General features: G+C 44.1%; 1 protein-coding gene across 2 annotated transcripts; it reads left to right on the forward strand.

Moving 5' to 3' along the window:
• The first annotated feature begins 4,132 nt into the window (after positions 1 to 4,132).
• On the forward strand, positions 4,133 to 24,533 carry mfge8b (milk fat globule EGF and factor V/VIII domain containing b). Of its 2 annotated transcripts, XM_068602753.1 has the most exons (11): positions 4,133 to 4,322; positions 12,545 to 12,667; positions 12,907 to 13,038; positions 13,834 to 13,866; positions 19,928 to 20,041; positions 20,710 to 20,891; positions 21,296 to 21,451; positions 21,732 to 21,876; positions 22,948 to 23,132; positions 23,261 to 23,416; positions 24,107 to 24,533. In XM_068602753.1, the coding sequence occupies exons 1-11, from the start codon at positions 4,253 to 4,255 to the stop codon at positions 24,248 to 24,250; spliced, it is 1,440 nt and encodes a 479-aa protein (XP_068458854.1). In that variant the 5' UTR covers positions 4,133 to 4,252; the 3' UTR covers positions 24,251 to 24,533. The 2 variants fall into 2 exon arrangements, with proteins under 2 accessions (XP_068458854.1, XP_068458855.1); XM_068602754.1 differs by lacking the exon at positions 13,834 to 13,866 and having other exon boundaries at positions 4,134 to 4,322.
• Positions 24,534 to 24,832: the final 299 nt, after the last annotated feature.

Consider the following 24,832-nt stretch of genomic DNA (forward strand, 5'->3'; position numbering starts at 1 on the left):
GTTTACCAATTTAATCAGCAATCACAGCGTATGTGTGAACTCAGATCCCTTTTTTTGAGTCCTAACCTCCGAGAGCGTCCGTGTTCGTCGATTGTACTTTTGAAATCCGGCTGCACCTGAAGGCAGCGCGACAGACAGCGGGGTGGCTTACTTCCTACTACTGAGAAACTAACCGTCTACTTTACAGTAACAACACGCTGTGGTTTAATTGGGGGAGATCCACGTCTGCCGCCATTGTGTAACTTTCCATTTCCCAACGACACGCAGACATCCCACACACGTATAGATACAAAACATCGACATCATCTCACACACTAATAGTCACCATATAACGGATATTATAGTACCTGATAGTTGATTAAGATCAAATGAAGTTACTACCAGATACTCAGAAATAGCAGAAATAGATATATCAGAAATATAGACTATGTAGGATTCACAACAACAACAAAAAATGGTTATTGCATATTCAAAGTTGGTTTTAAAACAAAATGGAACAGCCAGTAATTAATGTCACTTCAGTTCCAACGGATTAGTCAGAGCCTCTTTCATTGAGTAATTTAGCCACTAGGGGGCGCCATCCACTAATGGGACACGCAGTGCATAGAGTGGTTAATGGTGACATAATGAAGCTGTTAATGTTTTTCTTACTGATATTTGTGTATGATCGTCCTGAAATTAACTATAGGGTTTTTCATGAATGTGTTTATCACATGGTGACAATGTATTTAGGGGGAAATATGTATATGTAATAACCTTTACAGGCCCACCATCACATTGTTTCATCATAATTTACCCCTCAATTCCCCAACCACTATTTTAATATTTATAATTCAGTGATAAGGGATGAGAAATAACATAATCAAACAAAAGTGTAGATAATGTGTGTGCGAGTGGTTTGTGTCGCTAGCTCAGTTTATTTTCCTTTCTGTTTTATTTAATATTGCAAATACAACCACGTCTTTGAAAGAATTAAGCCACAGAAAGGCAACAGTTCTTTAAAGTGAAGTTGGTGCATATCAATACGATGCCTAATTAAATGAAGACCATTACTTTTTGTGTGTGTTTTTGTCTTCCAATCAATCCAGTATCACCTGCACATACACTGTAAAGTATCACTAGTCCATAATAATAATAAAAAGGAGCCTACACTTCAGTTTGTGTTGTTTTACCCAGTTGTTTTGGACACCGCCCTGAACTTTGGGAACAAAAGCATCTGTATGAACAATAAAACAAGAGGTTTCATTTGAATCAGTAACTTCTGTTCTTCCAAAGAAATACTGTCACAGGGATGTAAACTCCCCTCCATCATTTTTCACTGTGTATACGTGTGAATCCTCATCTATCATCCAGATGTGTGAGGCAGAAGTGAAAGAGGACTTGATCTCTGCTGCTGTGTGGGAGACAGAAGTGAAAATTCATACACACCAGTTATAGATTTACCAAATTACGTGACAAATTTTTTGGAGGCAAACCACTTTTTCGCATTTTTTCTCTCCAGTGCACAGGATTATGCTGCGCTCCACATGGAGGATTAGGATCAAACAGGCTGCTGTCACATCGACACTCCATCTCGCCATCATTACCCTCATCCTCCGGCCCAGACTTAGCACGGGAGTCGGTCATGAGACGGGGCTTTGTCTCGTAGACGAGGAACATCAGAGGACGCTGACATGGTGGAGTCTCACCACATGTGGCGGCTGCTTCTTGTCGACCGGCCCGCAGCGCACATGACTGTTCTCATGGTTTCACGACTGTGTGGATGAAGCACATCTCTGCCCGTCGAGGGGATTTTGCTGACACTTTCATTTTCTCAGAGGGAAATAAAAAGAAAGCAAGAAGGGTTTGAATATTGTTGCTGAAGTGCACTTTAACATGACACATCTTAACACTAAAGTACAATTTAAATTGAACGACGAGGGCCCTGAAGTGACTCTTGAATCTATGCCGTGAACACTTTAATGTTAGCTTTTGGACAAAAGGAGCATGCAGGGTTCAGCTGGAAAGGCAGGTGTAGAAACAAATAAATCACATCCCAATCACTGTGTGTGTGTGTGTATATGCACTAAACTACAGCTTGAAAGAGGTGGATTCCACAATTACGCAACACAAAAAGGGGGATTTGCTGTCACCCAAGTTATTTAAATAATTTGGGATCTATGTTTTCTCACAGCGCCATACAGCCCTTTGTTTTTTTTCCATATATATCTGGCGAATCTTTCATATGTGAAGGACCAGAGTATATTAAATTTCCCAGCATATCCTCTTCTTGCCTTCACACCTCAAATAACCTTCTACATTTACATTCACGCAGCATGTTAAAGGACCCGAAGGAGGAGCACACGTTTCCCCTAAAGAGGAATTCACACTTTCACTCCCTTTTCCTTTGGATGTTCCTCATCCCGTCAAGTCGGTGTTGACGTCACAGAGTGCTTCAGTGTAGATTCACCCTCCGTTTGACCTCATCAAACTAATGAGCGGGACTATGAGAGGAGGTGTCGCTGCGTATAGCTTGAAGCTTTGATGTGAGAAAGGTAGTTTTAAGAGTTTGTTTTTTCACTGCAACAGAGAGACAAACGAAGCGTGCAGATGTGATTAGAGCACAGCATCCCTTCTGCCACTTCAAGCCGCATTCATGACGTGTTACTAGGCTACAGAAGGCTTCACGCCGCCAATCAAAGTGGGGTTCATCTGAGAATAGTGTTGCTGCTATACTGTAAAAAAAAAAGAAGAAAAAAAAAGTGCCACATTTTAAATCCCAGGGCCAGAGGGAAGAAATGCAAAGATGAAAAGGCATAAAAGACACAAGAATTACAACTATTCACCATATTCATGCGTGTAAGAAGAATGAGATCAAAGACTAGAAAAGGTCTGAGACATCCATCTCAAACTCACACCCATGAAAATCACATTTTCGGCTCACGCCCACTCCCTCCGAGAGCACAAACATCCAACTCTGACCCGCTGCTGGGTCTCGGCTTGAGAAACGCCCACAGATGATGAACCTTTTTTCTTTTTGGCTTTCCACAATAAAACATTGGCCTTAATCTGCATTTCAGAGGAGGATTCCGTCATGGGAATTTGAGAATGTAGGCAAACAACACACACACATGATGGATTTCAGGGACATTGATGGAACTGGCTTTTTTGACTCAATTTCAATTTTGATTAAACATATGCAAAGTCAGTCTTGATCAGCTAATAAACAGAAAAACACACGTATTTTTTGTGTTATTAAGGTATAGATGCAACAGTTGCTTAGTTTGTAATCCTATGTAAAACAGGGAAATCACTCATGTTGTTATTTAACATGTTAAAATAAAATCACATGCGCCATAAAGGATTTCAGTCAAATCATGTGTAGTAAATAAGTACTATTATAAGGAAAAGAAATGCAGTGTAAACGTTAAACAAGTAAAATTATGAATGATTTATGTCCTCATCATATGTTGTGTATGTTAAATCTCACTAACTAAATAAAAATATGTATTTATTTATTTACTTTTACACATACATATTCAGTATGTAACCTAGATAAATTGATCCCTACTCCATTTAAATCTCTGTAATCCATAATTTTGGGCATTTAATATTGTACGAATTTGTTTTTGCACCTTATTGTTTACTATACTATATTTTCACTCTCTTTATTTGCACTCTTCTGGCCATGCAATTGTAATACTCAAGAAAGTATCCTGTCAGATCATCTTGAGAGTAAAGGCTACGAGTAAAGTACTTAGTTAACTAAATAATACTTTGAATTTGACATTTCATTACTGTTTTCTTGTAGACACTTTCACAGAAAATTGGGCCTTTACCCAAAGTAACCCCAGTAAAGTCACAGATAAATGTGACTAACCGCCAAAACAAAGAAGCAATCATGTTCTTCTTAGTGGTTGTATATCAAAGATCGTAATCAAGACATTTAAGGAAATTTATCACATTATCTATAAACGCTTTCTTTGTTTCCAGAGTGATTTACTGCGCTCAGTGCGTGTGCGTGGGCGTCTTCTTGGTTCCTAACAGCGGGCACGGGAGGGGCGGAGTCACAATTAAAAAAAACAGGCTGCGATTGGCTGAGCGCCGAGGCGCACGTGCTCCTGCTCTACTCCGGCTGCCTGCGCGCTCTAGAGCCTCACAACAATCTCCTCGAGCCACAGAGGCGATAAAGTCCCGCGCGCCGCCGTCCAACTGTCGTCCCCTGCGTTAACGAGCGAACTTCACGAACAGCAACCGACACAAAACGGCCGACATGAAGAAGCAGACGCGTCTTGTCCTTTGGCTGCAACTTTTCACAGCCTGCCTGGTGTTTGGGGTGAACGGTAAGTTGCCTCTTTTGGCTTTGTTTACAGTTCAGACCGCCGCTGTTAACGGTCCGTTGCGGTTAAGGGGGGAGGAGGGGGAGGGGGTTACGTTACGTTACGTTACGTTACGTTAACTAACTTACGTAAGAGTTGCTCTTTTTTTTCTACTTTTCCTTAAAAAAGAAAGGAACAAAACTCTGTGTGTGTGTGAGTGTGTGTGTGTGTGTGTGTGTGTGTGTGTGTGTGTGTGTGTGGCACAGGTTCAAGCGATCCTCCATCAAAATGAGTGGACACTGGACTTGTGGCAATGTGAGAAATGACTCATTGTTTGGCCCTGAAACTGCACGTTTAGACGGTTAAAGGTCAGGAGATGAGTCACTATATATATAGATATATATATATATATATATATATATCTATATATATATATATATATATATATATATCTATATATATATATATATATATATATATATATATATATATATATATATATATATATCATTCACATTCAATCAATAATATAGGTTTTGTAATGTTAGGTCAGACCCTCTTGTTATCTCTGCATGGACGGTGACAGAAATGAAACCTCAGGGCACTTAGTTTTTGTTGTTTTGCAGAGTGCGACCCACATAGGCCATTATCCTGGTCCAGTGTTCACCTCATGCCAGTGGCAGTGGGCTTTGTTTGCGTTTCCATGCATCAAACACATTTAGGGCAACGTACAAAGGGCAAACACGACCTGATTCCCCGGCCTCTATGACTGCTCACAGACCAGGATCAAGGCATAACATGTCGCACAAGTGTTTTTCATGATGATGATGATGATGATGATGATGTATTTTCCAAACGTAAAAGTACATTTTAAAGCTTTTTTTGTTGTTGCACGTTGACAAAGAAAAGAATCTGTGGCTTGCTGTTGTGTGATTGGCAGATTGTGTATTTCTTACGGACTTTGGACTTTTTGAGTTGACAACTGGAGTCACCATTTTTAGGGCGTTTTGGCTTAATGCTTGCAACCGAAGGATGTGTTTGTGTTTTTTTTTACACACTTTATAAGATATTTATTGGAAAAAGTGCAAGAACGTGTATTAAGTAGTCAACAAGGTTGGCTGTATCACATTAGACATGAGCAAACATCGGAGAAATCTGTGAATTGACTCCACATATGAAAATGTTGCCAATATGTTTATGTTGTTTTAAGAAACAAAGCCATTGTTAAAACCCTATAGTTGACAGGACAATAAATATTACATTTTGTAGTAGTGTACACATGTTTTCCAGCGCTTGTGTCCATCCTCTCAGACACCATGTGACCTCATTAGGGGACAACTGCATGGAGATTAACGCAGGTACTTAACCTGGAACCAAATGTATGTATTTTACAGATAAATAATAAGCGTTGATATGGACTGTATTTACATTTTTTTCCCCCCCTGTAAAGTCATTTTTATAAATGTGCGTGACTGAAAGGCTGCTATATTTTTCACAGTGCGTCACTTGCATGAATATTTAATCCACATTTAGTTTGAATTGAAAGCGAAACAGTAGGAGGGCAAAGTGCACACATCCCAACCTGTTTGTTCCTGGAGGTTCAGGGACAGCCTTGGAGACGAGGTGTGGTTGCACTGAACCTACTGAGCGTTGAGTCACTTTTCTGGTTGCAGTTGCCAGCACTGGCACGTCAGTGAACTTCCACCCACAACCACGCTCTCTAAGCCTTTTCCACACTGTCAGGGAGTTGGGAGGAGGGAGGGAGGGACTTGTTGCTGCTGTGTCATGCAAAATGTCCCTGCAGGATTCTTACGGTCATGGAAAACCTGAAAAAGTCATGGAATTTTTAAAATGGTTATTCCCATGCCTGGAAAAGTCCTTGGGGAGAAAAAAAAATCAAAGAAGTCATGAAATGTGTTATGTTCATCTTGTTCATTTATGCTGAGTTTAAAATAATATGCTTTTTCAAAGTGTAAGCAAGCATACTCTCTATCTCTACATGTTTATTCTTTTAATCACACTATTGTCTCATTCATTTGTGTCATTTAAGGTATAATGTATGCTTTGGAATCCTCATTGTTAGTTTAAATACCACATTTTCTCACTTTCTTTTTTCATGTATACGCTAAGATTTCACAATGGAAATTTGGTTAAAAGTCATGGAAATCCATTTGGTTAAAATGTGCATGAACCCTGCTGCCCCTGTGTTTTTACCTGATTCGGCTCGATTCAGCAGGCTGGAGCTCGTCCGTTTGCAGCTGAGCAGAGAGAAGTGGGAAACGGTGTTCTGCGTCGGGGCTGAGGCCGTCTTTTCTCACAACAACACCACTTAGAGCCGCCGAGTGAACCGGGGCTAAATATAGCGGGGCCGATGGCTTCCCCTGAATGTGTGTCTGTGTGTATATTTTGTCTGTAGGCAGGTGTTCAGTTGGAATTGGTGCAATTTGACTTGTGGTTGTAAGATGGGGGAGGACTTAATTAAGCAGGAACTTTCATTTCCTTCTTAATGTGACGCACAGTCACTTCTCCACAGTTGCACCGCAAAATCAAATTTGATGTTCTTTGTCATGTATGACAATAAATTAAATATCTTTTAAGTATTTTTGACTGTTGGTTGGACACAACGACACATTTGGATAAGTCACATTGGCCTCTGAAAAATGTATAATGAGACTTTTATCATTTAATCGAAAACATAATAAACTGATTAGTTGCTAACAAACAAACGTTGAGGCAGCCACTGCCCTTGTGTTGTTGTGTCGGTACGTTTGTCATAGAAATCCGAGTGTTTATGTCCCATCTGCTTTTTATTAAGTCTTGCGTTTCGTCTTCTTCAGCGCTGATGACTTCGTCATTACCTCCCCCCGCCCTACTAAATCCCCCAGGACATGACAGGCTCTTTTTTCCTCCATTTGAATTTTGAATGGCTTCCTCAAGCAATGTTTCATTGCAAATATATGGAGTGTCTTCTAACTTGAGCCACTTTATTAGTGTCCGTCGTCCCACTTTCCAATCTGCCGCGTTGAATATTTTACACGCCGTCATGTGAGCTCGAACATTGAGCCGAGGGACCTCAATCCCAGAGCTGGGAATGTGCTCGCAAAATCTTTAGTTTTCTGTCAGAGGCACTTATTGCACGTGTCATGTCGGTACAACTCCATCCGGTTTAGACAGTAGTTGTCACACTACTCCAGGCTCTATTTCAGTTACAGTACCAAAGAGACAGGCTTGTTGTTTGGTTGATGTGCGTGACATCTGTGTGTGTATTTTTAGTGGCTGCCTGTTGTTTTTTTGAAGCAGCAGATGGCTGTGTTGCTCCTGAGTAGCAGTTGCCGATTTAGAGAAAGATCACCTGCAGCTGGACTTCTGTTGATCTCCATATTGAAAAGACTTGTTTTTTAGGGACTCGGGTTGGCTTCCTGTTTGACATGTTCCCCCTCTTGATTGTCTGTAGCACTCTGTAGGCAAGTCTTCAGACTAAATGAGCACTCTACAGGTCTTGAGGCCTTCTTCATTATGCTCCAGCACATCCTTAACAGTTTTACCAAAGACTGTGTGTGTGTGTGTGTGTGTGTGTGTGTGTGTGTGTGTGTGTGTGTGTGTGTGTGTGAGTGAGACGCAGGCTTATCTGCTGTTTTCTTTCTGGAACACTGAGTTCCCACACTCGCCTGCCAGCCTTTGCGCTCCAGCATGCCAGTGTGTGCGTGACCAAGCAGAGGGCAGAGTGTTTACTGTTTTCAGGAGCCATGAGATATGAGCACTGGCGTGACGTAATGGTCATTCACATTGTAGGCGTTTATCTGCCCCACCAAGTTCTGGAGCAGAAACCCTTTATACGCTGCCTTAAAATGTTATTCTCTTACTACATTTGTTCAAAATTATATGGCTGATTTTATTTTCAACGTCATCTTTGATAACTCAAGAGTAATTTGGATAAAAGAGGTTTAGGCCCATGGCCGTGCACTGCGTGTGGTTTCCTAAAGCGGTCAGCTGCGTGCTTTGTCAGTGAACTTCATCCAAAGAAATAAATAAATGCAGTCCCAAGACGGCATTTTTGTCTCATCAAACTGATAAAGGCTTGTTCTCTCTCTCTAGTGTCGAGATGATTTTTGCTCAAACAGATATTTTATGTCAAAAACCAGCCGCAGTTCCTCTAATACAAGCTGCAGTGACTGTCCTCAAAGAGCCCCCCCCCCCCACACTCTTTTGTCCTGAAACGACTCCTTCGTCTCCATCCTCATCCATCACGGCCACAGAGCCCTTAAATGACTTCCTGGAGACGGTCCTGATGTATTTTACTGTTGTTGTGACGTCTGCTGCAGCCGTGTAAAAAGGCTGTATTCGCCTTGTCTCTAATAGCGTCAGAGGTCAAGTGTGTTGCCTCAGACCGCCGATTGACGCTCTCATTAGCAGCCAATTAGCTTGCATCAGCTCCTTCCTTGGTGAAGCTCCTACAGGAGACATTTGCACCATGTTTTCATTTTGTTTCCAAGTCGTTACTCACGTCAGCCGATGGACCTCTGAAAAGAGAACGTCAGAGATTGCTTTTAAGGCATTTTGCCAGTGTTGAAACCTACATACATAGGTGCACATAGTTCAATAATTAGGTTACTGCAAGCTTGCATTATTGGCTGAATGCACATTGAGTAGTTGCTGTCATAATAAGATACTAACAAGATGGATAAAATACCATATATCTGAATATTTCGAGACTATTGACATGTGTGCATGAAACAAAACATTGATATATGATGATGCATGATGTCCAGCCCCAGTTGTGTCCTCAAGCTTTTACAGGATTCACAGACACCTTGTTTGTCTCATTGCAGACTGATTCATCATGTTTTTGTGGCTGGAACTGCTCCGTGTTTATTTCTTTGCCTGGTATTTGAATCTCATTCTTGGGCCGAGGCCTCATGGGAAAGTCACAGACCATGACTCATAAGGAAAGAGAGGGAGAAAAGCACAATGCCCTGTGGAAGTGGCTTGTCCTGCCAAACATAACTCCACATACTTTTTCTAATCTGTCACTGTGGCGAGGACAAAGTGGGGCACCATGTTGGGCGCTTTTTAGAGCCAAATGAATGACAAGTTTTTTACTGCATCGGTAAAGGCTCCAAAATGAAATGCGTCGGTGGCTTTAGCCTCAGATGATGCTTTCATCAGTAGTTATAGTGCAATGTTATATTCATATGTTGCACAATAAATACAACTGATGTAATCCACACCCTCATTTACAAAAGTATCAAGACTTTAACATGCCGAGGCTTGTTTCTGTTGTAGTCCTTGTATTAAGGAGCAACTTCTTCAGGGAACCGTTTGTCCGTCCACCCGTGATGTCTTTTTGGATTATTGAGTTTTGGCTATTTTCCTTATAAAGGCAGCTGCAGCAGCTTAAACTGTCGATTTGCCAAAAATAACAGAAGAGCATTTCTCACTTCTCTAGTTTTTTCTAGCCATGCACATGCATACAATGGTTCAAATGAAAGCTGAATAACACGGATTCTGGACATACTTTGGAATTTAAAAAAAAAATCCCCTGCAATGTATTGTGGTGGAGGCTAAAATGTCAGAGAGGAACATCTCAAAACATGCACATGAAACCACAATCCTCTGCAAGGCATATATCACTAGAGGTTAATGAGTAAATGTGTTTTCTTTTTTAAACAATGGTGTGTCAGTTTTGAATAAATCAAAAGCTAATTTCTGGAGCGATTTCTCGATAAACTAAACCGAAACTCCAGCCGCAGAGTTCTCTTGTAGAATAAGAGTTTATCTGAAAACTTAAATGCCTCTGTTCATGAAGACAACGTGCCAGGACACGTCCCCGGTTTCCTCTCCAAACGGCGGCGTTTACGGTTGCTGTCGGCTGGAAAACGCCCCTTTTCTGAATCCACACATCATTTTATGGACGTGGTTTCTTTTTGCAGACAGTGGGGGATTTCAGAGGAGACCCTTGTGGTCTGACCACTGTCTCTCGGCTGACCACCTTGACTAATAAGTCACTCATTTCATTTCCTCAATAAACCTTGCGGCTGAATTACCCTTCAGACCACGAGCGGCGACTACCGAGCGGGCTAAATGAAGTCAGACCGTTCCACTAAAAAATATTCTTGTAAGGTCATTTATTTAACGTTATTTAGCAGCGCTTGGAGGTTTTCCTGAAGCGAGAGCTGTCTGCCGGTGCAGGAAGGGAGGCTGCGTTTCCTTCCAGAGATAAACAGACAGCAACTTTTTAGATAAGGATGAGTTGGCGGTGCCAGCCGAGCTCTCGTTGCCTTACTCCCATGAGCTTTGAAGGCCGTGACACTGGATACAGGTCAGATAACACTGGACATCCATGGGAAGGGCAGTGCAGCGCATAAATGTCCAAACACAGGATGTTGAAAAAGTGGATCGCTTCTACTCATAACGTGTAATAAATCCAGAGCGTCCAGATTTAGTCCAGAGATTGAACAACAACCGCTAAATGCTATCTACAAACTACAGTTGGCCAGACTGCTCTCGTCCCGAGTCGTGAGTGTTTTTAAAGGAACGGTAAAAGAGGGTTATTGGGGTTAGTGCGTGTGTGTAGTTCAGGATGAGGAAGATGGAGAGAGGACACGGTGATGCGCAGGAAGCCTCTTCAAAATGCCACTTTCAGCCGCAGCCTTGTGGTTTTTAGGAATTATACCCTCGGTGGGACTAAAATGCCACTTTTCTTTCCTGGAGAAGTCTAAAAAAAAATATTTATCTACTCCCACGATTCCACTTAGTTTGAGGTGGGAAGAGGCACCCCGTTGAAAACACACAAAACAGGGTCACAGCTCCTTTTTTAGCCTCACTGAGACACGGTGGCACTTAAACCACCAGTTTCACGCTTTGTGGTCCAACCTCACTTTACAATTATCAAAATGACAAGTGTTAACTTTGAAAAGCCTTCCCCGACTTCACGGGTCTTTTTTTTTTTTAAAAGTCGCCCAATTATGCACTTCCTCTATGTTCCAAGTGTCAAAACGGGGTATAATTGAAACTTTCAATTCCAAAATGCCATGTGCTTTACTATATTGAGAAAAAGAGGGTGTTTGGTGGATAAGTGGGGTGAGATTGGACTATCAAAGTTTCTTTGAGTTGCTCCCCGAGCGCCCTACAGCAGCCCACTACTCCCAAATGATAGGTTAAGGTCAAAGATCAAAATATCATGTGTATATACGTCCTTGTATAAGACTAATAATGAGGTTTTTATGCAATTACTGTTCATTTCTCACACTGTAGATGCTAACATGTCAAGAGCTAAGCTATGTCTCCTACTTAACTTCCAATTTTGTCCGTTTATTGTTATATAAGCAATGCTGTCGTAGTTTCATGTCAGAGGAATTCTACTCGCCACATTGTGAAATCAGGTAATTTATTCTTGCAAGAAGTCAGCGGAGTTGAAATCTCAAAGATCTCTCTCTGAGCCTCTCTTGTATACACTGGCAGAGTAACAGGAGGGGATGATGACGGTCAGAACCAGTGTCTCGTCTTCCCCAGAAACAAGTTTTGATTGTCTGTTTGCGGGGGCTTCCTCCTGGTGTCCTTCAGCAAAGCCCTCAGTCCATAAATGTTATTGATGGCCTTGTTGTGCAAGACCTCAAAAGATAATTCACATCTAAAGTGTAACTTCAACAGGAAGGAAGAACCTAGAGCATCTCCTAAAGTAAACGTTCCTTTTTTTTTTTTTTTTTTGGAATAAATCATTTTGACTTTTAATTGTAACTCATTTGGTCTTCTGCTGCCAGAGTGTGAGGTTCAGCATGCGGGATGGCGGTGGAAGCGTCCTGGTTCAGTGTTGTGTTTTTAGGGTGTCGTGATGTCTTACTCAGCTGTCGAGACCGCCACATCCAACCTGCAGCGGGCTGGTTACTCTTTGTTCAGCGGCACAGCAAGACAACAGAGTGGAACATGTAATAACGGGAGAAAACACAACTTGAGCCGAACACTCTTTCTATTGAAAATAGATGGTTTTGGTTTACTTGATTCTTTTTTTTCCTAAGGTGTTTTTTTATTATGAGTCTCAGCGATCGTTACCCGGCCACCAAACATCTTATCAGTCATGAGTCTTTCAGCCAAAGTCAAACACCCAACATCTGTCTTTGATTGCAGTCGGGACAACATGAAAAAACATGTCGGGATGCAATAATAATGATACTTTTCACGTTTATGAGGTTCTGTGAAATCAAACTATGCATTGTTTCCAGCAGATCAATGTCTTTTCTTTTTAACAGGCGATTTCTGCAAGGTGAACGTGTGCGTTAATGGTGGAACCTGTGTGACCGGGGCAGGAGCTCCCTTCATCTGCATCTGCCCCGACGGCTTCTCTGGAGACACCTGCAACGAGACTGAGACTGGTAAGCCGATCTCTTGTTTTTTTCTGTTTGCTGGCTAGACAAAGTCAACACTGACAGAAAAATGAATGACTTGTCGCAGCTCTAAATCTTAAAAACTCAGTCATTTGAAATGAGAGCAGATTGACACAACTTTGGCGCTGACCTAATAGCGTTTTCTAAAATGTACATAGATCAACCAATTCCTGCGTACACCCTCGGTCAAATTTTCTCTCCTCTGTATTTTCCTCCGCGTCCGAAAGGGCCGTGCAACCCCAACCCGTGCAAGAACGACGGCGTCTGCGAGCTGACGGGCAACTCCCGCCGAGGTGACGTCTTCAGCGAGTACGTCTGCAAGTGCCAGCCGGGCTTCGACGGAGTCCACTGCCAGAACAGTGAGTCTTTTTTAAGTCTGGACAACCCTCGGTGCTCCCTGAAGATTTGGAGCGCCAACGGCCTCATGCCGATGCAATCCACGACAAAGCTCCACTTCGTCACGTCTGGATATGAAATTTGCTCTCTCTTTTTGTTTTAAAAATATTTTAGTTTGGGCCGGTTAAAGCATTTTCATGTTGGTTGTCCGTTTTCCAGATCATTAACACTAAAGTCTAATGTAGAAGGCTGTCTGTATATTTGTATGAGGATGAGCCTCAAAATGTCAAGATCAGTGGTTGTGTCTTTTATCAACACAGCATCTATTTGGGCTTTTTCGTGTTGTATTTAAAATGTGTAAAAACAGTCAGAGGCCTTTTTCAATCCCTCTTTTCCTGGCCATGTGGATGTACACATGCCTACACAATTAATTGGCTAAGTCTAACGAGGCCCCGGCTTATCAGTCCAACCCGACACATTAACATGCAGACAGCTGTTGGGAGAGAGAGTGGCTACCAGACGGGCGGCTGTCGTCCTTATGTGCGCTTTTCATTCACGCGTCACTCAAGACCAGGTTCACCCGGGGTCGGCCCCGGAGAGCAGCAACAGTGGGAACATGTGCCGCCTGCAGCTCCGCACACGGAGACAGATGGCTGCTGTTTGCATGAGAAAGCCGGCAGAATGGCAGTGTGCGCGAAGAAGTAACTTTGCAGGAATCAAGTAGGAACATTTCAGGAGGAAGCCAGGCTGCATTTCTATTTATTTGATCACGAATGCGTTTTTTTTTCTTCTTTTTTTTCTTCTTTTTTTTATCCTAGGTGTCGAAGGGGCAGAGTTAAGTTCGAGAACAGGTAACTGTGGAAAGATGTGCGTGTGATTGTGTTCTCCACTGTAGTCTATTTTCCTTCTTGGATCCAGGTGCTCTCTGTTCTCTTGGCTAAATGCGGAGAGACACACACACACACACACACACACACACACACACACACACACACACACAGACACACACACACAAATCGAGAAACCGCAGAGTTCAACACTATCTCTCCTTTGTTTATGAGTCAAGGCTAGCAGCATAACCGGCAGTGAGATCATGTCAGTTTTAGATATACTGTCTTTTTTTTAATTTATCAGTTCACCCAAGACGGCAAGATGTCCTTCCACAAAAAAATATTTTGTCTTTCAACTCCCTCCCGCTTCGTCAGTTTGAGCCCATTAAGCTGTTTCCAAGTTACCGTCTATTTTAATCCGGCCCTTATTTATGGTTTGTGTGTTTTCTTTTCACTCCCGACGACCACGAAATCACAGCTCATCAAAATCCATACGTTTACAAGTCCTTTTGGCAGGTACGGTTGGCATAGCTGCCAGAATAGGAGCCCTCTCCCGAGGAGGCATTTACACTAATTAGATCACGCCTCAAGGATAATGAGAGGAATTTATTAGACCATGTTATGAGAACCCCCTCCTGAGGGCAACTTGGTCAGGGAGGTACCCCTCCATTCACAGCTACTGATGACTGTGTTGTGACACTTTAAGTGCTCTCTAATTTGTGTGTGTGTGTGTTTGGGCGCAGGGAATGAGGCCCATGGTAGTCAGCTTCTCTGGTTTGTGTGAAACGGAGGAGACGAAATGTAGAAAACCAGCGAGTGCGGTGAAGCCGGGGAGGCGTAGTGTTGTTAAACATTTAAACTAGCGTCTTCTCACTCACGTCCTACATGGAAGTGCACATCGAGGCTGACGTATTGGCTGCAAAAAGTTCAGAAATGCCGCGACAATCTTCTCACGGAGATCAGAAAGCGGCATGTAGGTGTTGACAAACTGCAGCCGAATGTAGAAGAATATGTTCTCACACAAACCACTGCATCCAGGAACTCTGAGCAGTGGAAGATGGACGAGTCTACTGTCGGTTTTGAGAAAAGAAAAAAGTTAACAACAAAGAGCAAATTACTTTTGTATTAATATGTAGTTCTTTGCTGAATAGATTTCTTCCTAAAGGACTAAAAGCCCTTTAAGAAACAGATCAAGGGAGCAAAAAGAAGAAGAAAAAAATCTCTACTGGAAAAAGATTATTCATGAGTGCGCTGCACAGCCCACACGAACAACCACACGCGGCTCCTGAGCTCATGTACAGACTGTTTCTCTCTTTCTCACACACACATACACACACACACACACACACACACACACACACACACACACACACACACACACACACACACACACACACACGGTTCATCCCTCGTTCCAGTCCAGCCAACAGAAAGTGGCGGTCCACGCTGAGCGCTCGCAACGTCAGCGCTGCTACTGTTGCCGGGCGGAAAAGTGAGCGTGGAGGCGGAACGGGGAATTAAGTCTGCCCTCCTGACAATGTCACACTCACTACTCAGGTCTGACTGCAGCACTTCTGACTGTCCTGTCAAATTGGCCTAAAAGGAGTGTGTGTGTTTGTGTGTGTGTTTGTGTTTGTGTAAAGGGGGCTCAAGTGTGCAGGAAAAAGAGTGAGAGCAATGTCAAATCACTGTAAGCTTCACTTTGGGGCCAAAGCAGATGGATAGAAACAGAGAGGGGAAGGAGGAGGTTTTTTTCTCGTGACTGTCTCTTGAATCCCAGATTTTAATATTGGATTAGAGCGGTTATTTGCTTCTTGGAAGTTCGCCAATGGGTGTGTGTGTGTGTGTGTGTTTTGAGTTTGCACTTGATTTGGTAGAGCGTTTTGAGCTCCTCCTAGGATGTGGTAGAGGGCAGACTGGGCTGTGTGTGTGTGTGTGTGTGTGTGTGTGTGTGTGTTGTCTGCGTTTCCAGGTTTACTGTCGTCTGCATTAAACAAACTAGATTGTCCCGTTAGATAAAGCTGCCGACCTGGACTCACAACACGGTCTTAAGTAACGGACGCAGCTGCTGGTTGCTTTGACCGGTCATGCTGAACCTTCACAGGTTAAACTTTTAAAGAGATGTCAGCAACGGACTCGGTTGACCTGCAAAAACAATTCACCACCGAGGTTAAACTCACAGATATCTATTAATACAGCTGATATGTGGAAGCTGGAAGGATATGCGTTTAAGAAAACAGTTAATTTTTAATGGTAAACTCATACACGCAGACTCAGTGACTTGATATTAGAGGGGAAAAAGCTCTGCGTAGCTAACAAATTGTTAAAAATGTGGTTAATTCAATTGGTTTTTGCTGAGCGTTTCCATCAGCTGCTGGTCCTCGCTCCTAAAGATCTGCACATTCACATCTGTGACTCCTCTGCTGTGGACCATGAAGCAGTTGGCGGCGGCGGCGGGAAGGGGGGGGGGGGGGGGTTGAGCTCGTTGCTTGAGAAACGAAAACCACATTTGTGTAAATATGTAACTACGATGTGGTGTTGCACTCGACGTTCAGCAAGGGGAAGTCCAACTTAAAAACTACCAAGAATCCCTTTTTTTCCCATTTAAACCACAAGGACATAGTCATGACTGTCAGTTTGATGACACTTTATTTCTCCAACTAAGAACTTCTGTCTTCATATACAAAGAGAAAAAAAGGTCATATTTACACAATCCATACATGTGTGGGATCTATACTTACTGTAGCATCGTGCAATAACAACAAATGTACAGTTAAAGTTGCAGAAACGCGCAACTATACTGACGTTGCTGTCGCACACCAGTGCAAAGGATCTGATGTCACCATGCCTTGATCTATTCAGAGTAAGCGTTTGGAAGCAGGACTTTAAATGATATGCTCTGTAAATATACTTTATGACATCAGGAGTCTCGTCTCCTGCGCTCTGCGTCCCTCCAGCAGCGTGACACCCTGGCAGACCTTTCACCAGTCCAAGCTATTCTGGTGCCCTGCAGGCAGTGCACACAGCAAATTACACATCTGGAAACCCTTTTCGGGCCTTATTTTTGTTTAATAATGCCGTTGTGGTTTTTATCTAGCGGCCGTAATGCCATTTAGAGCTACCCCCTCGGTTGCTCTACCATGGCAACGGTGAGAGCGGCGAGTGAAAAATATGCAATTTCCTCATTTCCTCAGTCGTAATTGGTCGTAAGAAAAGACAAACTTTTCTTCTTGTGTACTAAAAGGTGGAAGGTTGATATTCTTAACAATTCTAACACAATGTTGGCTCTCTTTAGCTGAATTTATGGTTTAATTGGACGACAGAAGTTTCTGAACCAACTTCGCTTACTTTTTCTCACACAAACACAGTAACTGCTCTTTGTCAAACCATAAACAACACGCATGGTTTACTCCCAGAACCCGGTCCAAGTACCTTGTGGGCTGAGGCCTTGTTATTTTGTGGCCCACATCCTTTTGGCTGCAGCACAGCCCCTGGACCTGCTGATCATCACATGCACGCTGCCCGCTGACATACAGACTTTGCATCCATCGATCCGGATCGGGTTTCAAAGGAGACTCGTGAGATTCGTATTGGCTTTCACTTCAACGCTGAGACAGATATCGACCCTCTGAATGTTGATAGTTTGCGTTTTCCGTTTATTGTTGGATGGAGGCACTTGCTCCGCCTCCTCTAAAAATCAATATGCAAACAACGTGCTGATACCGGATACTGCTAACTTTAGATTTTAGAAGTGCACGTTTTTCACACATCCACCGATCTCTTTAATGGCTGCAGTGAGTCAGAGTGCCTGTACATTTCAGAATAAACGAGACTACAAGCCTTTGCATCTTCCTGTTCCTACCCTAAAGGGTTCAGTTTGAGAACTTGAAAATCTTATTTTGGAGAAAAATAGAGATTAAAGAAAAAGCAATACTAGCCATCTGTTGGTTGATAGTAGGACTGTCCAGATAAACACGCCATCATTTTCATTTTATTCCAGATAATTCCCATGGATGGTGTTCATCTTGAATGTTTTGAACCACACTCTGTACTAAATGTCTGTTTGACCCTCTCTGGCTGTCAGACAAATAGATTAGACCAGAACGTTTGGTCCTGCTGGTTCTCAATCCTCTTACTGGAGACGGAGCCAACAGCTGACTCGTGACAGGAATTTCCTCCCCGTCAGTCTGCTTGGTTTTGTGTTGGGGGGTTAATTATCTGACGTGGTCGAGAGATCTTTGTCTGGATGCCACAATGTGAGCAAGACATCATGGAGCATGTCGACATGTTATCCATTCAGCCTCTTGAAGGTGCATTCAGGGCACTAACGTAGCAGCAAAGTCTTTGTAGAGATAAAAGGGAGAAGTGTCTATCTACATGCAGCATGTCGCTCTCCCTCTGTTGTTGTGAAAGCTTTCCCTTACTCTGTTCACATCGCTGGGCCCATCACGCATGCTTTTTAGTGCACGTATGCACCATGTTGGCGTGCGCCGCTGGCCAGCTCACGGCCGCCGCTCTGCTCTGCACTTTAAGCCGATAACGCCGTGGAGGCGTCTCACCCAGGTAAACACCGTGAGCTCTGAGCCGCGTTGAGAGCCATTTAGAGGCAATCGACAATGCTCCGACTGGCGCGTGGAGCATCTTTTTAAAGTCTGAAGTCAGGAACGCTTTAGCGTTCTTATATTTGTGCCCCATCCAGAAAATGAATAATTCATGAAATAGCCGTTTGGTTTCAGTTCAACGTAAATAAATAGTGAGCACAAGAGTAACCTTCAACCCTTTGATCTCTTCCAGTTAATGCTAACTGACTCAAACCGTATTTGGTGATTAACCACCAAGTCTTAATCCAAAGCTGACCTAACCCAATTAGTACTCCACTGCCTTTCACTCTGGTTTGTGACAGCGTTTTATTTTACTCCCTTACTGTTGGTCAGTATCCTACTTTGTAATACTTAAACAAACCTATATTACTATCCTGAGGCTTTGAAAAGCCAAAGATACCCTGTGATTATGAATAAATCTGCATATCTGGATACAGACGGAGGTAGCTGCTACTATTCATTTGATTCACGACGGTGATTTGATCAAAAAGCTTTTAAAAATAATTTAAAGTTACAGCTTTATGTTGAAAATACTCCACGGCTGCTGCTAGAAATGGTCTGCTTTATGTCATTTTTTTTAGTGTAAGCTCCCAGAGCCGTAAGGGTCATGACTGTGGACCTCGTTATCCTGAGTTTGCGGATACACACATTTCAAAATGACTGTAATCCTCCTGCGACCGTGTGTGAAAATGAACGTTTGGACACGGAGCTATTTATGGAGCGAGCATGTGGGCAGGGAGATGCGGCCATGTGTGTTTGTGTGTGTGTGTGTGTGTGTGTGTGTTTGTGTGTGTGTGTGTGTGCGTTTGTTGGATGGAAACACAACATCGGTGTGCCCGGGTTTTGTTTGTATGCACTTCCTCCCATAACGACAGCTGCTGAAGACTAAAGCTTCCGAGTCTGATTTTGAAATCCTCCTCATTTTTTTGTCTTTGTGTTGGTGTGCAGTCATCTTTACCAGCAGCTAAGTGTGTGTGCCTCGTTCCCGACGCCTGTGCCGTCAATACAGAGCCTTCAAAGCCGGGTTTAGTCACACCGACGGTTCTTATGGAGGCAAGAGATGAAAAGGAGTTCTGCTGATTCGTCTTCCTCCTCTTGTGTCGGCTGGAGAGATAGTGTTGGCGAGGGCGCCTCCAAGAGGCGACACGAAGAGTTGCAAGAAATTTAAACCTCATGACACCTCGGACATTTTTTTTAACTGTTTCATTAATTACTCCACATCCCTGATCTCCTGGCGCAGCTGATTGACAAGAAACTAGCCCCTCCTCCTCTCAACGACCTTTTCTCTGCTACAGCTCCCGTCGTGTGGCATGAATTGAACTAACCTCGGCGTGGAGCTTCGGGAGAAATGTTGCATGACACGTGATCGTCACTCACACTTCTTACTAACTATAATCTGCTTTCAGACTTGTTGACCGTCGACCAGTCTTCTGTTTATCGCTTCAGTCAGTGACGGCGTGATTCTCTCTCTCTCTCTGTAGATGTGAATGACTGCGCCGGCCAGCCGTGTGCGAACGGAGGCACCTGCAGGGACCTGGAAGGAGATTTCAAATGCCAATGCCCGTCCCCATACGTGGGCAAACGCTGCCAGCTGCGTAAGTCTGACCCCCTCCCCTTCCCCCTCTTTTAAAACGCTCCCCGAGATGGATGGTGGGACGAATCACGTGACCGATCGCTTGTCATCCTAATCACCATCGTTGCTTTCATCTGAAAATATAAGCCGGCTTAATTATTCTAGGTATACACTGTGCGGGTTTTCTCACAAATTCAGTGATTTCAATGGAAGCACACGGCCTCCATCTGTGATGGTGTACTCTCTCGCAAGTGTTATATAAACATCTAGACTAAAGGACGTAGACGCGAAGGAAGAGATTAATGATGATGGGATCGGGACTGTGGCCGAGCTGCTGCCTTTTAGGATGATCAATCGGCATCACGTGGCGAGGCTACCAATAGAGGAATCAATACTTTCAAGTCCTTGAAGCTGATTCAAAGCTCTACATCCTCAATGACTCTTTTATGCAGAGAGATAAAGCTGAAGCATGTGTGAGAGATGGGACACAGTGTGTATTAGACTTTGATCACGTGGCTGTAAATTTGGATGTTTCTCTTATTTTTAAGAATCGTTTCTCCTCTTCATACTATAAAAGTTATTTAAAACGTCTTTTTAAAGGTTGCTGTATGCCAAATTTGCATTCGGGCCACAGTGGGAGACCTCACACTGATACTCTGCCCCCCCCTCGCTCCTTCTCCTCCTCCACAGGCTGCATTTCTCTGCTCGGCATGGAGGGAGGAGGCATCGCCGAGTCCCAGATCTCGGCCTCTTCGGTCCGTTACAGCATGCTGGGCCTGCAGCGCTGGGGACCCGAGCTCGCCCGCCTCCACAACAAGGGGCTGGTTAACGCCTGGAGCGCCGCTGCACACGACAAGAACCCGTGGATCGAGGTGGCTCATCTAGCTTAAGATTATTTAAGTAGATTGCTAGACATGGAGACGAGATAGTGTACCTGTATAGATGGAAATGTTTGCTGATTGTACTTGATCGTATTCTGTGATTTAGGAGTTTACATAGACATTACACAGCCTATTTTTCGGGTTACTTGATGTCTGTCTTGGCTGCTCAGCTTGTATGTTTTGTCATTTTGACTTTGTGATGCCCACATTTCCTGCCTTTTTATTTTTTTTTTTGTTTCTGTTAAATGTTCAGATAAAGAAGCTCTGACAAACTAATTCTCTAATGCAGGCTCTCTCCCTCTACCTCTCTCTCTCTCTCTCTCTCTCTCTCTCTCTCTCTCTCTCTCTCTCTCTCTCTCTCTCTCTCTCTCTCTCTCTCTCTCTCTTGCTTACAGATCAACATGCAAAGAAAGATGCGCTTTACAGGCATCGTGACGCAGGGCGCCAGTCGTATTGGATCAGCCGAGTTCATTAAGGCCTTCAAGGTGGCCTCCAGCCTGGACGGCAAGACGTACACGCTTTACAGGACGGACGGCCAGAGGAAGGACAACGTGAGGAGACGCAGCAACAAAAAACACTTCTCTGTCGTCCATGAATCTCCTCTACACTGATTTATTTTATTAATGTGTCCTCAACCTCAATACACATAACTCACAAGTATGTGTCTAAAAGATTGAAATTGACCACTAGAGGGAGCAGTGATGAAGAAACACACTGTACAGTACACGCTGTACATTTTACTGGAACTTCACTGACATCTGTTCTGAAACTGAGAAGTCTGAAACTAAATGACACACTTGACAGTCTTCTAACTCCTCCTTTTCTTTGTAGGTGTTCGTCGGAAACGTGGACAACGACAGCACCAAGACCAACCTGTTCGACCCCCCGATCATCGCCCAGTACCTCCGCATCATCCCCGTGGTGTGCCGCAAGGCCTGCACCATGCGCATGGAGCTGGTGGGCTGTGAACTCAACGGTAAACTCGCACAGAAAGCGTTCACACGCTGCTTTTAAAAGAAATGTAGAGCGGCTGAGACGACCTTTTTCCCCACATCTTAAGTCATTTAAACTCCCGGTTGGAAACGTTGTCATCCAACTGTCTTTTTTCTTACTTGTTCTCATCTCTTCTGTTCCTTCACTAATTACTTTCAGCCCCACGCTCCTCGGGGATCACATATCAAAGGACGTCGCTCAGATGATTGCATCGCTTAGTGACTTTGCAAAACAAAGGCGCATTTATTAAAACCATACGGTCATACGTTCACCAGTAAATACTGGCAAGCGTACTGTACACATCGATGCTAATGATTTAGAGTTGTTTTTTCTTCACCGCCGGAGAACGTCATGGTCATGGTCTTTTGCGCTGCGACACATTTCTGCTCATCTTGCTTTGCTTTTCCGTGCACAAAGCCAGCGCGCTTCTCTTGAAAGTCGCCGGCCGTCGAACGCTCGTCTCGTTAATCGTTGCCTCATCGCGTCTGTTTCGGTCCCTGTTTCTGCACGACTCTGAAAATGTCTATTTGAGGCTCGTTCTGTCTTTGGGTCTCCAGGTCGGCGTCGCATCAGTTTTCACAGCTTTTTCTTAAAACACAGAAACACATTTGTGTTGCATTTGCGTCAATGCAAATGACTCATGCCAACATTTTGTCGGAGGCGGTTTGTTCTCTTTTTTAAGGTCAAACTGTGAAACTCGATTTAATCAGAGTGAATCAACTCGTGCAATCAATAAACAATCATGTTAATTTAATGTTAAGGAACTGAGAGGCTCTTGCACAAGCAGCTCCGTGATGCTGGACCGTAGTGTCACAGCTGAAGTCTTGAAGGTTTTGCATCTTTGACCGTCTTGTTGGTGCTGCATGCGCAGCTGCTTCACCAACACACAGCCCCCACCTCTCTGTCCTCTGCATCTGCATCTCTGGTTGGCCTGTGCCGCTTCCTGTCCGTCCCCTTTCCATCATACTCTCTTTCTTTCTTTCCATCCCTCCTTTCTTCTCTCCCTCCGTCTCTCGGCCTGGTCTGACCCCCGCGGTGTTTTCCGACCCTCCAGGTTGTTCAGAGCCGATGGGGATGAAGTCCCGCTTGGTGTCCGACCGCCAGATCACGTCCTCCAGCACCTTCCGCACCTGGGGCATCGAGGCCTTCACCTGGCACCCTCGCTACGCCCGGCTGGACAAGCAGGGCAAGACCAACGCCTGGACCGCCGCCACCAACAACCAGTCGGAGTGGCTGCAGGTGGGAGAGGAAGAAGAGGAAGAAGAGGAGGAGGAGGAGAAGGAGGAGAAAGGAGGACCGGACAGGGATGCACATTGTTGTGTTCTCTGTGTTTCTGTAAAGCAAGGTGTTTCTTTCTGTGTCCTCAGGTGGACCTGGGATCTCCCAAGAAGATCACAGGCGTCATCACACAAGGGGCCAAAGACTTTGGCTCCATCCAGTTCGTCACCGCCTACAAAGTTGCTCACAGCGACGACGGGAAGTCCTGGACTATCGTGAAGGACACGACCACGGGGACGGACAAGGTCAGTCCAGCTGCTGCCAGGAACCGGCTCACAGAGGTCGAGGGAGAAGAATCTAAAGGAAAAATTGAATTAATTCAAATGGGAAGGGAAAGAGAAACAGAAAGGAAACTTTAAAAAGAGGAAAAAGCACCTGTAAAATCCATTGACGATGCAAAGATATTAACTTAATTAAAATAATGATCATTGTTTTAGATTAAAGTATTCGTTGAGCTCGACACGTCCACACACCTTGAGCCCATTATGTTGTCACTGGACGTGATTAGTTTTCTTTTACAATGCATCCAAAAATCTATTAACCTGCCAAATGAGGTCATTAAATCCAGGATGTGGAACATTAACAGTTTCCTCTGACTCAATCGATGAAACATTTCTAATAGTATAATTTAGTTTGACTTTGCTTTTTTTAGTTTTTAGTCCTGGTTTCATTGTGCCGGAGGATATTTTCATACATACTCACTGTTACACTCTGACTCTTATGGTCAGCCAGCGGACAGCCGGAGGAAATTAATACTAAAACTATTCAGTTTATTAATCAAATATGTCTGTATTTAGCTGAAACAGCGGTACATTTCATGTAAAGTTGTTCAGGAGTGCCCAAAAATGTGTTTCACTAAAAAAAAAAACACCAATATTTTGCGTTGGTGTTGAGGCCGACAGCAAGTGTGACCCGTGTCGTTGTTCTCTGTCCAGATCTTCCCGGGAAACAGCGACAACAACGTCCACAAGAAGAACCTCTTCGAGCCGTCGTTCTACAGCCGCTACGTGCGCATCCTGCCGTGGGAGTGGCACGAGCGCATCACCCTGCGCATGGAGCTGCTGGGCTGTGACGAGTAGCGGTCCGGGTCTAAACCCCTCCCCTCCTCCCTCACCTTCCCTCCCTACACCTGCACTGCCTTGCTCTCAGCCCTAGGGGGCAGCAAACACCAGAGTAGCACCCCCCCCCACCTCCTCCTCCTCCTCCATGGCTGGTTGGCTCTGGGAGACGTTACCCTTCACCGCTGTCACCAGAACCCTGCTGGAGTTCAGCTCACGGCGTCATTTCAGAAAACGACAGCGTATCTTCTTCTTTTTTCTCTCCCACCTACCGGCTAAAATAAAAAGGAGTTGACGCCCTTCATCCCGTGTGTGTGTGTGCGGTCACGGGCAGCAGGACTGCCGCTGTATCAGCAGGTGCTGCCGAGACTCTGATCCTAGATCAGCTCGACCTGGAACATTGAACCTCCACGACCCTCACGGCTGGTGATGTACATAAGCTCCACTTGTCAGCTCGCTCACGTCCTCCAACCAAACGCGTCACGTTTCCCCTCAAGACACAGAATATACATTTCGTCCTGACGCTGCATTCAAGCTTTCAGCACGAGTCTTCTTCTTTACCAAAAGTTAAATCTGCACATGATGTCTTATTTAAATATTGGC

The sequence above is a fragment of the Clinocottus analis genome, unplaced genomic scaffold (genome assembly GCF_023055335.1).
Source record: "Clinocottus analis isolate CAN_PGR_092001 unplaced genomic scaffold, fCliAna1.0.p SCAF_6, whole genome shotgun sequence".
NCBI classification, from domain to species: Eukaryota; Metazoa; Chordata; class Actinopteri; order Perciformes; family Cottidae; genus Clinocottus; species Clinocottus analis.

Coding starts and splice junctions, on each gene's coding strand:
- mfge8b (XM_068602753.1), top strand. CDS start 4,253: ATGAAGAAGCAGACGCGTCTTGTCCTTTGGCTGCAACTTTTCACAGCC. Junction 13,039..13,833: donor CGGAGTCCACTGCCAGAACA/GTGAGTCTTTTT, acceptor TTTTTATCCTAG/GTGTCGAAGGGGCAGAGTTA. Junction 21,452..21,731: donor ACGGCCAGAGGAAGGACAAC/GTGAGGAGACGC, acceptor TTTTCTTTGTAG/GTGTTCGTCGGAAACGTGGA.